Genomic DNA, 14,692 nt, shown 5'->3' with positions numbered 1-14,692 from the left:
GAGGCCGCATGGCAGGCAGAGCCCTGCCCTCCTGCCGGACGGACCCTGTGCCCCTCACTGCCGAGCCCCAGTGACCAGCTCAGGGGCAGCAGAAAGCCCGAGGAAGCCAGTTGCCGGGGAACCGCTTGGCGAGGGAACCACCAGCAGATGCTGGGACCAGGGGCGACACCTGGAGGGGACGGGGCAAGGACCCCCCCACACCACGGCCCCACAAGCTACCTGCTCAGTACCATGGCGCAGGGGCAGTGCCAGGAAGAACCACCCACCCACCGACCCAGGGGTCAAGGCGAACACGAGGGTCGCAGGCTGACCGACACCCAGGAGAGGACATGACTGCCTGGGCCCCCGGATTCCAGCATGAGGAGCTTGAAGCAAAGCAAAGGAGCCACCGGCCCTCTTCAGAGGCCTCGGAGGACACGGGCCGGCCCCGGAACGTTCTGGAAAGAGGAAGAAGATGGAAGCAGCCCGATGCTTTCCATAAAGGACATTACTGGGCTGACGGCAAAATCTAAGTAAGACCTCAGTCAATGAAAACGTCCTGACTTTGGAAACCGTACTACAAGCATCACGAGAGGAAATGTGCTTGTTTTAGGAAACACACAAAGGGCATCGCACCTGCTGCCTGTTCTCAGCACGTCGGGAAGGAACGTGTGAAAAGGGGGAGGGGGAGGCATAAGGCAGGTGGGACCAGTGCTCAGGCAGATGACACGTGATCCCGTGCTCTTGAAAGTTTTCTCAAGTCCAAGTTCTGAAGTTGGGTCAAAACAAAGCTTAAAAAATGCAACCACATTCAATTAAACAAGAAATCCCTCCTGAGCGCCCTCCCCCGCTCTGCAGGCGTCTGCGGGAGGGCGCCAGCCTGTCTCCCTCCTTCCTGCTTCAAGCGGGCTCCTGCCCGGCACCTTCTTCCTGGTGATAATGACTGTATTTTTCTGGTGGTAACAATCCTGTTTCCGACTGGGTTTCTGGTGTAAACGGAAGCCGCAAAGAGCTCTCTGCAGACCAGACTCTGGAGGACACGTAGGCCGGCTCTGTCCCGGTCAACAGGCTTCAGCCACGCAGGCCAGGGTGCCGGCCACCCCGGGAGGGGTGTTGGGTTCTCCCTCTGCCCCAACCTTGGACAAATTCGTGGCTCCTGGGTCTTGTGTTTCTCGTCCAGGGAGAGGCGGCCACCACGGACAGGGCCTCCACTCAGCTCAGGCCCGGCTGCCCCGGTGCCCCTGCCGCCCCCGCCCGGGAAGCACAGCCTGGTCCAGGGGGCCCTGGGGGTCTGTCTGAATGCCCACCGGGCACGGGGCAGATGGGCACCTGCAACCACGTTCAATCCACAGAGACAACACCTTTCTTGGAGCATGTGATGCTCCTGCTGGCTGGGAAAGTGAACCACGACCTCAAACAGGAGCTGAGACAGCTGGCCCATCCGCCGCGATGAGGGCCGGGGGGTGGCCCGGAGCTGAGGGTCGGAAAGGAGCAGAATGGGCGAGAAGCGCCTGGGCGAGGGGGCCCAGGGAGACGGCCAGGATCAACTGATTCGAGGCAGGCGGACGTCAGTGGCTTATTTACACACAGGACGACCGTGGAGACCGGGGAGTGGGAAACGGTGCCGTGAACGCCCCACAAAGGCCAGGATGGCCCGCCCCGTGGGGACACGTGTGCTGGACACGTGTGCACAGGAAGCCCGGGGACGGCCAGGACTGGGCTGTCAGGCCGTGAGGCTCTGGTCTTCCGGCTTGCTGCTTATAACCAGAATTAACGCACAGAGAATGGGGGAACACACACAAAACGCACCGGAGGAACAGCAACACACGCCCCAGCGTCTCCGGAAATCCCCACCCCCACCCCCAGACTCCCCTGGTTTGGGGGCTGCACCACCCACACCAGAGGTTACGGCCAACAGGGAGTCTCCTTATCCATCGTAAACCACCGTCTTAATCGCTAATCCTTTAACGAGAACACGCTTCCCTTCATTTCTGAGAAGGCAGTCCTCGGGCGTGCTTTCCGAAGCGCTGGGGGACCCAGCAGAGAGAAGAGGCTCCCGAGGGAGCCTCGGGCAGGCATCTCCTCCTCGACCTGCTGGAGCCGAGACTCTTGGTTAAAAACCAAACGCTTCGGGCTTCCCTGGGGGCGCAGTGGTTGAGAGTCCGCCTGCCGACGCAGGGGACACGGGTTCGTGCCCCGGTCCGGGAAGATCCCACATGCCGCGGAGCGGCTGGGCCCGTGAGCCATGGCCGCTGAGCCTGCGCGTCCGGAGCCTGTGCTCCGCAACGGGAGAGGCCACAGCAGTGAGAGGCCCGCGTACCGCAAAAACAAAAAAAATCAAACACTTCTACCTGAGGGACACACCTGCGATCCCATCCCACAAAATGCAAAACCGTCACAAGCTACCCGGGTGAGCCTTAAAATTCCCTTAACTGCTTTCACCGCTGGAGAACACTCAAATCTCAGTTATTTTTCAAGGGAGGGGCAGGTTACAACTCAAGTCTTCACAAAGGAAACTGGTACAAACCCCCCCAGGGCCTGAGCCCTTGATACACACTGGGGGCTCTGAAGACCTCAGGCTCCGGGTGGACACCCCTCCCGCCTCCACCGGGACTCTGATGGCACCCGGCACGACCCTGCCAGGCCCGGTCGCGGCTCTGAAGAGCAGGGGTCCTCCTCTGGCTGAGACCCTCCCCCCACGTTTCGGGGAGGAGGCTGCTCACCTGGGCTTGCGCCGGCTGCGTACTCTGCTTGGTCACGACAATGAGGACCTAGGACAAGCCCGAGCAGAGGGGATCCCGGGGGCGCAGCGCCCGCCTCACCGGCCCCGCCGCCTCCGTCCTCCTGGGGCGGGTCCCCCGTGGTGCCCCCGCCGGGCACACAGCCCGGAGGTCACCGGGCGCCCTCGCTGCGCAGCGGTGGCTGCCGGGCCATGTGGGAGGGGCCCCCCGACGGTCAGGTGTCCTGGGCCACGCCGGCCAGGAGGGCAGGACCCACACCTGCTGTCTCCGGGCAGGAGCGCTCAGGCCTCCTTCACCTTTCACCTGCTCTGTCGGACGGGCAGGGCTGGGGCGTCAGCTGTGTAGTCAAACAGAAACGGCCCGGAGGCCACGCGATTAACACTCCCCACCACCAGCAGAGCTGGCTCCCCGCCTCGCGCACAGGTGGGGCTTTCGGCCTGCTCCTTTCACGCGGCAGGGGCGCCGCCGGTGGGGCTCACTGCGCAGAGATCACAGCCTGATGCGGTCCAAGGTCACAGCCCCCCGCAAGCCCGGGACCCCCGGACCCCTAGTGTCCAGCCGGGCGGGCGCAGTGGGCGGGGAGGCCCTGCCAGGCCGGGAGGCCCCTCAGAGCCCAGCCACCTTGCATGTGACTCACTCCTCTCGTCACGGAGGAAGGGGACTGATCTGGTTTTAAAACAAGGATCCTTCGTCCAGTAAACCCACGGGACACCATGGCCGGGACACGTCCAACCGGAGGGGGTGCCCGTGTGCTGGGGACGCCCGAGAACGGCCACGCTGCGGACTCGGCACCAGGAAAGAGGGGCCGAAGGTGCCCGGGGTCCGAGGGGACAGGAGGGAACTGGGGGTGACGCGCAGAAACAGCTGACGACCACGCAGGACACGCCCACAGCACTGCCCCACACGCCGGCATGGGTAGGGCGGGCGCCCGTGCGCAGAGCTGCCCGCCAGGGAGTCCGGAGCCTGGGACAGGTGACCCCCAGCCCGCTCACAGCTGGTGAGTTCAAACAGCCCAGGGGCCGCGGGCACGCAACACATGGCCCGAGCGCCGGCCGCTCGGTTTATGGCCCCTTGGCCTCTGGCTCCACCACCAGCTCTGGACTGCCGACGTGCGCGCACACCCGAGTTTTGCTTTTCCAGGACACAGCAGCCAGGTGCCGTAACTAACCTTTTTAAGCCTTTACGATGTACATTTACTGGCCGCCCCTGCAGCGCGGGCAGCGGCAGGCTGAGTAGGAGGACAGAGCGGCACCGGGCGCTGGCTGAAAAGGAGGCGCCCACAAAGCCAGGATCCACTCGTTCCAAAGGCTGGGGCGGGGGTGCTGCAGAAAAGAGGGGCTTCGCGGCAGAACCTGACGGACACCCCAGTGCTGAGCCCCGGTGCCGGTGAGAATTCACGTTCCCTCCAGGGCCTCCCGTTAAACCCACACCCCGCCGGGCCGCGAGAAAACCATCAGACAGATGCCAGTCGACGGCACCTGCAACACACCTGGCCAGCAACCCTCAGAACTGCCCAGATCACAAAAACTAGGAAGCTCTGAGACACCGTCACAGCCTAGGAGTAGCCTGTTTAAAGCCCCCTCCCGTGCCCCCGGCGCCCCCCGCGCTCGAGGAGCCCGAGGAAGCCAGCACTTCAGGGGTGGCTCCCAGCGCGGCCCAGCCAGGCCTTAGGGTCCACCCACCTGCTGGTCTCCCTCCAGGTTCTAAAGAAAGTTCCAGTAACCTGCAGCACCTTTTGAACACGGCACACCAAGCCCACCGCCCCCAGGGGCCGGGGTGGCATCCTGCCCTGGGCTCCCAGGATGACTGGCCAGCAAGGCCGGACCAGACCAGGCCCAGGACCCAGAGCTGCAGACCAGCCTCGGCCCAAGGCCACCGAGGAGCGCCCCCAGAAACGGGCGGAACAGCGGGTGCCTGGCAGTAAGAGCCCAAGGCCCGGGGAGCAACCGTGGCCAGGAAGGGGCGAAGTGGGCAGGGCAGCCCTCCTCCTCCCCGCGAGGGGAGGCAGCAGCGAGCTTCGCATGAGGCCGTGTGTCTTGTGTCATCACGGGCGTCCTGAGAAGCCCCCGCGCCCGCAAGCGCCGGCCACACATCCAAGCAGACCCTCCCCATCCGGTGCAGGCCTGACGCAGCTCAGAGCACCGCTGCCTCCACCAGCCCGCGCGCCCAGCCCTCGGAGACACACGGCCCCCCGCCGAGGCGGCCTCTGCTCTTTCCACCCGTCCTCGATCTGCTTCTCCCACATCCGTTTTGATGCCCGGTTTCTGGCTCCATGAAATGCAAACTTAACCCTGAGTAAACATGGTGGTCACCAGGGACAGCGTGGGACCCGGTGCTCTAGACGAGGGGGCGGGAACAGGAAGCCACCAGGAGAGGCGCGTGCGTCCTCAGCATCGAGCGAATGCAGCAGGGCCTTCGGGGCGGGAGGGAACGGCCCAGGCCAGAGAGGCAGGCGGGACGGGGGCGCCAGCTCGGGGGCCAAGTGGAGCCCGGCAGGCCCGGACCCAGTGGTCAGAGCCCCAACCCCACTGAGGGTCCCGAGTGCAGCATCCTCGTCTCTGGTCACAGCCTCCGCCAGCCCCGCTGCAACCTCTGCGCACAAGCCCTCCCCTCCCAGTGCGCCAGCCTCCCCCACACCCTCACCCCCGGGCCAGCGTTCGGGATTTCTACCACCGTCTCTTTCTCTTCGGGAAGAGCTCCCAGGGGAGGAGCAGAGAGTGACCTCTGAGGCTCAGAGCCAGAGGCGTTCCCGAGGGTCAGCTGGGCCGGGCCTGCACCGAGGCACGGGCAGTGGGCGGCCTGCAGTCCTCCCCTGGGGCCGCGGGGCCCCCTCCCACCTGCCAACCTAACAGTGCGTCCGACTGGCCGGCCCCCGAGGCTGCATCCCCTTCCAAGTGGTTCAGCACCGCAGCGGAGTTTTTAGGTTCCACGACCCTCGGGGTTAACTAATGCCCTCTGGCCCTTGCCCCCTGCCCTCCGTGCTTTGCAGCCAGGATCAATGCTGGATCTGAAATCCAGCGGCCTGGCCACCTGGGCCAGTGGACTCCCCGAGGGGCACAGCCTGAGAAGAAACCGTTTGGCGTTCAAGCCAGAAAAAAAGGAAATGCTTGAGGTCGAGGGCTCCCGTGCTTTCACAGCAAGTTTCTGGCTAAAACAGAAACCCGTTCTCTGGCGAAGACAGGGGAAACACTGACAGGACAGGAACCACCCACAGCCCGGCCAGCGGGACGCGGCCCCTCGCCAGGGCACCTCCCAACGTCCTCTCCCGGAGGGCTGCCTGGGCCTCCCACCCAGGCCTCTGGAGCGAGAACTTCCTGCCCACAGGCGATAGCCGAGAGGGCAGGAGGTGGATGTGCCCCTGCCCCTCGGACCTCCATGGGCCCTTGCCCAACCCTCAGGCGTGGCCTGCGGGGGCACCTTGCCGGCTGGAGGCCCAGACGTCCAGAGATGCTACTTCCCAAGGGCTTCGCCAGGTGACCCTGTGCGCCTGGCCCCCAGCTGCCCCCACCAAGCACAGACCCCGCTGCCTGGGGCCGGAAGCAGCACCGTCCAGGCCCAGGACCACGGGCACGCGGGTGGCGGCAGGCCGGCTCCGCCCTACCCGAGAGTGCTGTGCGCGTGTGCCGGCACCTGGAACCCAGCACCTGGTGGGGCGCGGCGGGTGTCCGCTGGGAGAGGCGGGCAGGGCCGGATCACAGCACCTCTGCGAGGCCTTCCGGAAATGACACAGCCCTCACTTCTGGGAGCACCCTGCCACCAGCGCCCCCCGTGACACCAGGTCCCAGCCAAAATCAGAAGCAGGCGGCACAACCGAGGGGAAAGAGGCTGCCTGGCCCAGACGTGCCCCTGCGCCCGCTAAGCTGCCCCCGCCGTGCCCCTGCGCCCGCTAAGCTGCCCCCGCCGTGCCCCTGCGCCCGCTAAGCTGCCCCCGCCACCCTGCGCCCGGGGGAGGGTTCTCCCGGGCGACCCCAAGGACCGGGGTGCACGCACACAAGGACTCAGGAAGGCTGCGGGCACTGGAGGGACACAGCCGCCCTTCAACCCGGACCAAGGTCACGGCCGCCGCCCCGGCGTCCGCTGCTCCAACCAAGGGCTTCGGCCCAGCCGTCGGGCCAAAGACACCAGCTCTGGCACCTTCTCCTCAAACCTGACACTCGCACAGTCGAGACAACAAGGAAAGTACCGGGATTCTCGGCTACTAAGAGGCAAGAACACAGAGGAACCAGCCAGCCACACACGTTAACACACGTGTGCAAGCACACAGAGGCACACGGGGCACGGCTGGGGACCACAGCTCTGTGGGCTGCTCCCCCAGAACAGTAAGTGTTTCAGGGACTTCCCGCCCGTCCAAAGGACCTGCCCTCCCAGGCTGGACGCGCTCCCTCCTGGGCAGCGTGGGCCTCCGGTGGACTCGGGGACCCGGCTCCCCGCCACCCCTCGGGGTCTGCTGCCGATCCCACCTCTCCCTCCTCGGGAACTGGCAGTCGTGATGCCAGCCTGGGGGTGGGGGGAAGGGCTCAGGACGGCAGGGCCGGCCCAGCGGGGGCAAAGGCGGGAGGTGGGCAGCCGGGAGCCCCACCAGCCTCCCGGGGCGGCTCCCGTTACCGACTCAGGCTCCTGCCGGGCTGCGGCCAAGACCCTCCATCAGAGGGAAGAGGAAACCCAAGAACCACCCGGCGCGTCTCTCCTCTGATATCGGCTCCACAGGCTCCCTCCCCAGTGACCGTCCCGAGAGCCTCCCTGAGAACCCAGGCCTGACCCGTGGGCGCCGTGACCAGATGGGGCCCAGGACACGGCCACCTCTGGGACAGGCCGGCTCCAGGAGAGGGAGACAGGCACACGGAGAACCCCCAGGACGGCGCGGGGCCTGCACCGGGCCTCCCCATCACCCTGGGGGGGCGTCCCGCTCACGTGGACTCGTGGGGTGCCCCCGCCTCGCAGACGGCGCCAGGCCACAGGCACACGCGGACGCCCAGACGGGCTCGGCTGTGGGGCGGCTGCAGGCCGCTTAGACGGGAAGCAGTTCTGGCTGCGAGCAGTGCACGCAGGCCCAGGGGCCCAACACCCAGCAGAGACCCCAGCGCCACAGGCACAGGGAGCCAGGGGCTCTGCCCGAGAGCAGCCCTGAGCACGGGGACTCACAGCTGGTCGCAGGGCCCACCCAAGCCTCAGGAAGCTCAGAAACAGAGCTTCCCCCTCCTCCCCGACTGTGTTCTCAGAGAGAGAACCGCCCCAGGAAAGAAAGAGGAAACAAACCCAGCCCAGGGCCCCAGGGCCCCAGGGCCTTGCCACTGAGCCTGGCCAGAGGCGCGCAGCGAGGCCACGCAGACGCACAAGGCCCCAGGCAAGACCTGGCACCCACACTTCACCCCCTTCCCGGCCAGGAGCACGGCCCTGCAAACCCCCCCAGCCACAGGGGCACCTGGACGGGGCCCCTCACCAGCGCTCCCGGCACGGGGCTCCAGGGCCGACACGGCGCCAGGGGCCACAGATGGAGGAGCGGCCATGGATCGGGGGACCCGGGCGCCTCATTCTTCGGCTGGTCCTGCTGAAGCTGCAGGCTTATCTGCACAGACCAGGCCTCTGCTCTGAAGAGGGAGTTCCCGCTTCCTCATAAAAGCAAGGTGCAACCCTTTGTGCTCTGCTCTCTGTGCCGGGCGGCCCTGCCCCAGGGTCCCCCAGAAGGGAGCCCAGGGCAGCCACCTGCTGGAGCCCGGGCGGCCCCTGACCGTCACCCTGGCCGGCCTCACACTCCCAGAGCCGCTTGCAGACGCCTGCTCCCCGCCAGCAGCGCTGCTGCAAAGTGACTACGAGAGGGACGCCCCCAAAAGGCACCTGGCTGCGCGCACGGCAGCTGACACTCACGCCAAACAGCAGCCTCTGCCCTCCAGCCTCACGCGCCCAGCAATGCGCAGCCCTTCAGGGGGGAACGGGAGACCCCCAGAGACCAGCCAGCGGCACCGTCTTCCCATCCGCCTGTGCCTCCAATGTCCGCCCCGAGCATGACCACAGTCCCGCTGCTGTGCCCCGAAGACACCGGCCCTGGGAAGGAACCCCCGGCCCAAGGCCACCCACCGCCCAGGGCAGGAGCCCGGGCCAACCCAGTCAGGTGCCAGGACCTGCTCGGGTCTGCTCAGGACTGTGGCCACAGGCCTGCTAAGCAGAGGCCTCCCTCCACGGCCTGGTCCCCCGGGGGCAGGGAAGTGAGGACAGCCCCCTCGCCTACTGGGTCCGACCTGGCAGACGCCCCTGGCCATCCCGGCCACCCCCTGCTCAGTCTGTGATGCCCTGAGCTGCAGTAAATCAAGACCCTGGGTGACCCGGGCCCACACAAGGCCCCTCACCCTCTCTAGGCAGGTCCCTCCTCCAGCGGCCCCACGAGAATTCCCCCCCACCACCGCCAAGCGGAGAGTAAGCCCGCTGCCCACCTCCAAGCCAGGGACACGTGGGATCAATTATTTGAAAACAACGGGGTCCGCGCGGAGACCATGGGCTGTGGGGCCATTCTGGTTCTGAAGCCCTGGCCGTGTGACCGTCCGGCCAGTGGGGCCTCTGAGCTGCAGGCTCTCTGTGCGATGGGGGCCCCGTGTCACTGGGAGCTGCTCTGCCCAGGTGGGGCCACCTGCCCCCATTCATAAGGTGGCTGCGGCCTCAAGCGCAGAGCGGCTGGCCCTGCAGACAGACCCCCTCTGCTCGTGTAGCCACCTCCAGTGACATGGGCACTCTTGTGGGCCTGGCCGCACAAGGGGACCGTGTGTAACAAGGACCAGCAGCAGCCTGTCCCCTGAAATTCAGCCCCCGGGATGGGACGGGGTGAGCCGGCCTGAGACAGGCCCCTCGGGGCAACGAGTCAGGGTCTGACGCCATGGGGCGCTGAGCTGGCCCGGGGGACTCCACAGAAGGGCGGCATGGAGCCAGCTGGGGTGGGGCTGTCCTGCCGCGCGCACGCGCGCGTGTGTGTGCATCTGGGAGGACTGGCAGGAGGACTGCCTGGTGTGTGTGTCCTGGGCGGCCCCTGGCAGAGCGGAGCCGTGGGCTTGGCTGGGCTCTCTGTTAGGCAAGGAGAGGGCCCCAGCGGCCAGCAGGGCTTGCCTGTGCCGAGCGTCCTGGGGCACGCTAACTGCCTCTCTGCCCGGCGCCTCTTGGGGGCTGGGGGTCAGTGGAATTCCCTGCTGCTCCAGCACCTGGCGGAGCCCGCTGGTTGGTGATGCCCTGTGCGCTGCTGGAGAATGGGGGACCCCTCCTCGCCCTCGGGCCCCGGGAGACACACGGCACCGCCCACTCTTCCCTCGGTGGATGAGGTGCAACCGATTTTCAGGGGTCAGCCCTTCGGACGGCCTGCGCCGCCTGCCCTTCCTGCTCAGACGTGCCCCGCGCCAGCATGGCGCACCCCTTCCTCCCTGGACCCAGTGGCGGAGCGCCGCTCGAGGCTCTGCCTCGGGCCCACTCTCCGGCCGCACTCGCGCCCCAGCGCCCAGGGCCTCGGCACACAGCCCGCCCCCCGTGACCCATGAGCCCCGCAGGACGAAGGCGATGCTCCCAGAGCTGCCTGGGTCAGAGGCTGGGGGCGCGGGTCCCCTCACAGGGGCAAGAGAAGCCCCCCGGGTGACCCACGGGACCTGAGCGGCAGAGCATGAAATCACGGGAAAGGAATCCAGAAAGAGGAACAAGGAAGGAAGAGGAAGCCCCAGCAGAGCTGCGGGCAGCTCCCGGGAGGAACCGGCAGGAACAGCGGCCCTCCAGGGCCCAGCCCACGGGCCCTGCGGTGGGGGGCAGTGTGGTCGGGGCCACCCCTCTGGGGGTGCACGTGGACCCCCCCACCTCACTGCCCGCAGGCCACCTTCCCAGCTCTAAAGCACCAGCTGTGGGCCTGCCGAGCGGACACGGCCAAGGTCAAAATAGCAGGGGCAGTTCAAGGTCAACACGTGGTATTGGCCGCCGCAGCCTGATGAGGCCCAGAGCCTCCGACAGCCAGGAAACGGGCCCCGGCTTCACAGGCTGACAACGGGGCTCCCCGGCAGGCCCAGCCTGGACACTGGGACCAAAGGCAGCCCAGGCGGCCGCCCCATGTCGCAGGCTCACCGCCTAGGCCGTCAGCCTCAGGCCAGGCACAACCAAGGCCTGTCCCACCAAGCTCTGGGTCAGCCAGGTGGGCCTGCAGACGTGAGCGCGGGCCCCCCTCACCTCCCTCCCACCCTCGCCCTGGCGTCCCGCGCTCCCTATTCCCACGACAGCCCCAGGTACACCTAGGGGGGGTATCCCCAAACCTGCTTCACCAGCACCACCGGGAGGCCCACCCAGAAAGCCAGGTGCCTCCCTGGAGGTTCTAAGGCCGGCCACGGAGTCAGGAAGGAACTTCAGTGGCTCTGCGATGAGGCCACAAGCTGGACCGCAGGGTAAGGGCCCCGCACGCGGGTCTTCCAAGGGGCTCCACGCAGCGGTTCCGGCTCCCGCAGGACTGTCCCACCAATGAGCAGGGCGTGGGGCTGCTTCCCAGGCTCCCCCTGTCACGCGGGCGTCACAGGGCCTCTCGGGCACCGACTGGTCTGACGGCTTGCGTTAAAACTCAGAACCCAGCTGAGCAGACCCCGAAAGGCAGCAGCACGCCTGCCTGCGACCCCGTAGCGGGCTCCGGCCAGTTCCCCAAGGCCTTCTGCGGCTGTCTCTCTAAGGACACGAGGACGAGCGAAGAACACAGGCTTCCCAGGCTGAAGTTCTGCGCCAGCTCGTCTGAGTGTCACAGGTGCAGCTCAGACCCTAAAGGGTTTGTTGAAAAGCATGCAGGACGCCCACACCTAGCGTTTGCCGTCGCTCCCGCCTCTGAGAGCACACAGGCAAGGCGGGTTCCAGACGAGCCGGGAGAGGGATTAGGGCTGAGAGACCAAGAGCCGTGGACTGAGGGCAGCTGGGGGCTCGAGGCCAGCCGGGCAGGCGACACCACGGCCCTCCTGGCAGCCCTGAGCGCAGGCCCAGGGGCACCGAGCTTACAGAGAGCCACCGAGGCCCGTCCGAGAAGCAGCCGGCAGGCAGGGGCCGCACACCCGGGAGGGCTGAGGGTCCCCGAGGACACGACGGCTCCTGGTGGCCGGTGAAACGCCGCTCGCCCGGAAAGGCCACACCGGGACGCGCTAATCGGAGCCGCAGTGAGAGAAAGGCTGGGCTTACGGACTCTGCCTTCAAGTCCGGCCTGGTTTCGGCCTCCGTGCCCACTCCCACACCCACACCCACGTGCAGAGGAAAGCCGGCGGGCACCCGAGGGGTGGGGCGGGACCCTGCCGACCCGCCCCTGCCCACTAGGACGGCGTGCTTCCCGCAGGGGGTGCCCGGCCTCTCCTGCCAGGCCCCAGGACCTGTGGCCTCCACTGACCTCGCCCCTTTTCCTGCCTGGAGCAGGACACCTCTTCCCCAACCCTCCGTTTCTAGAGAGGTGCTGAGCCCCAGATGAAGCAGCGGACTCAGGATGACCAACCTATCAGCTGCAGAGAAGCCCGGGCCTGGAGCCCAGATGATGGAGGAACAGGCCTGGGGATGCCCCGCACCAAGAGAAAGTGAAAGTGCCGGAGACCTCCTGATCCCAGGAGCGAAGTGGGCAAGGAGGACCCTCAGCCTGAGTGCGGCTCCCCCCCGCCCCGGCAGGGACCTGCAGTCCTTCCTGCTCAAGACCCCCCGGAGTGCCGGCCTGTCCCCGGTCAGCCGGGCTTATCTGACTGGCAGCCCTTTGCCCCACCGCCCGAGAGCAGAGACGAGCAAAGCAGAGGTGGCTGGGAAGGAAGCAGCCAGGCGCTCCTGCCCCGAGGAGCCTTACCACGGGTGGGGACCCCACCCGGCCACCGGGCCTGGGGGGCCGGGCAACTCTCGGAGGAAGAGCCCCTCCTCGGTCTCCACAGCTACCCAGGGCGTCTCACACCTCCCCAGGGGCCCACCCCGAGTGGGAGAAAGGTGCTTCCTAGGCCCCGGGGGGGGGGCATGGGGGCGCAGCAGAGGACGGCCCACCGCCCCTGAAGCCCTCGCCCAGCGCCTCCACCACTAAGCCTGGAGAGGGGGCTCGGCGGCAGGAGTGGGGGGCGGTGAGACGGGAACCGCAGAAGCAGGCAAAGCGGTGGAAACTAGTGAGGAGTGAGAGGAAGGCGCGGGCTGGGAACCAGGGGGAGGGGGAGCGGAGAGCAGCCCCACACCCCTTCCTCGGGCGACGTCCCGGGCCCAGGTCGCCCCCCCCCCCGCCACCCATGCCACCCCCTCCGCCGCGGCCTCCCTCCCCCTCCCCCGCCTCCCACCCCACCCCCTCCCTCCAGGGCCGCCCCCTCCTCCCTCCCCTCCCTCCCTCCCCTCCCCTCCCCTCTCCTTCCCACCGGCCGCCAGCCCCGCGCAGCCCGGCCTCCGCCTTTGTCCCGCGGGCAGGTGCGGCCGCGCTCACCCTGGCTCGGGCAGTTGGGCTCACCGCCCTCGGGGGGGCCCGGCGCCTCGGTCTGCTCGGGACCCTCATCCTGGCCGCCGTCCGCCCGCGCCTCCACAGGCACCACGGTGAAGTTGGTGGGCATGGCTCGCCCGGCGCCCCGGCCACTCCGCGCGCTCCCGCCGACGAGGCCGGACTAGGGCGCAGGGGCGGGGTCAGCGCGGTCCGCCCCCGCCCCGCCCCGCCCCACGTGACCGCACCTGGCTTCCCCGCGAGCCCTGGAAAAGTTTGCGCTCGGTGGGCCGGGGCGGGGCTCCTTCCGCTGAGGACCCGCCCCCAGCCTGCGTCCGGGCGCTGCCCGCGCCCCCGGACCCCCAGTGCCGCCCCACCCCCAGCGGCTGACTTTCGGTTCCTGCACAGCCCGCTCCCCCGCTGCCCCAGGCAGGCCTCTGGCCGGTCTGTCCCCCTTGCCCCCGCCCGCATGGCCATCCCCCTGCCCGCAACTGTACCCCCCTCCGCCCTCACTGTCCCGCTCACCCCGAGAGTGGGACTGTCCACCCCGGCCGAGATCTGATCTCCCCTCCCCTCCCCCTTGCCTGACTGAGGCTCACCGAGCGCTTCGTTTAGGGAAGCGCTTCCAACTGAAGGCAGCCACGGTTAGCAGGGCGCCGGGTCCACAACGGACACAACCGCGAAGCCACAAGTCACCAGGGCTCTGCGGCAGGACCCGGCCCACCGGGGACCCCAGGCCCATCCCTGCCGGCTCGGGGGAGACCTCCCCTGCCCCCACCCCACTAGGTTCTGTCTGGGGAGACCCCCGGGAAAGGAAGCTTGTAGGCTAGAGCAGGGAAGGCACAAGGTGGGACCCAGACCCAAGCCAGGCACTCCCCAGGATGCCACCTGCCTTGTAACCTGCCATCACCTGGTAGTTTCTTAAAGACACAGGAAATCTGTGTCCAAATGTCCATCAAAGAAAAATTAGCCCCCAAAGTTGCAGCATTTAGGTGCAGTGAGTCACCCCAAAACAGTTTTACAAAAGTAAGGCAGAGACACAGGTGGTGTGGGCAGGAACGGCCACGACGTCCTGTAGCAGAAGAAGCCGCCGCTCTGACCCTGTTTGAAGGTGCACGTGAGTTTCTATGAAGACGGGGGAGGCCCATGCCTGTCTCTGGGCAGGGATCGCAGGGAAGCGCCTTTCCCTGCACTGTGCTCTGTCAGCGGCCAATCGCAGAAAATCAAAACCCGAAAAGCCGCCGCCTCCAGGCAGGGGGCCCAGGCTCCCACCTCTGTCCCGGGTTCCTGGCAGAAGGGGGCCTGGCCCCCCGGGAGTGCTCCCCTGTCAGCAGCCCCACCCAGGAGCAGCACCTGCCTCCTGAGGTGGGGGCGCCCTTGGCCTGGGCCGTGGTCATAGCCCACCTTGCACCGAGGGGGGATCTGCAGGCCCGTGGAAGGGGCGGCAGTGTCGGACGTTAGAGATCAGGGCTGCGATGGTGCTGGGTGGCGTCAGCGGCTCTCCAGGTCAGCAGCGTGGAAGGTGGGGAAAGGGCCGCCCCCAAAGGACGGGAGCGCTTCCAGATGT

General features: G+C 67.4%; 1 protein-coding gene across 2 annotated transcripts in view; it reads right to left on the bottom strand.

Annotated features, from left to right (window-relative positions):
* SLC12A7 (solute carrier family 12 member 7) overlaps positions 1-13,294 on the bottom strand; it is a 42,159-nt gene extending 28,865 nt beyond the window's left edge. For both annotated transcript variants that reach the window (XR_014326136.1, XM_082837427.1), the window contains exon 1: positions 13,135-13,294. Coding sequence is in view for 1 of the 2 variants with exons in the window: in XM_082837427.1 (XP_082693553.1) it covers positions 13,135-13,258 (124 nt within the window). In the remaining variant the exon portion in view is untranslated. The remainder of the gene's footprint in view (positions 1-13,134) is intronic.
* Positions 13,295-14,692: the final 1,398 nt, after the last annotated feature.

This window comes from Leucopleurus acutus (assembly GCF_964270905.1).
Source record: "Leucopleurus acutus genome assembly, chromosome: 3".
NCBI classification, from domain to species: domain Eukaryota; kingdom Metazoa; phylum Chordata; class Mammalia; order Artiodactyla; family Delphinidae; genus Leucopleurus; species Leucopleurus acutus.
Note: the sequence above shows the minus strand (reverse complement) of the source record. Positions and strands in the feature narration are given on the sequence as shown.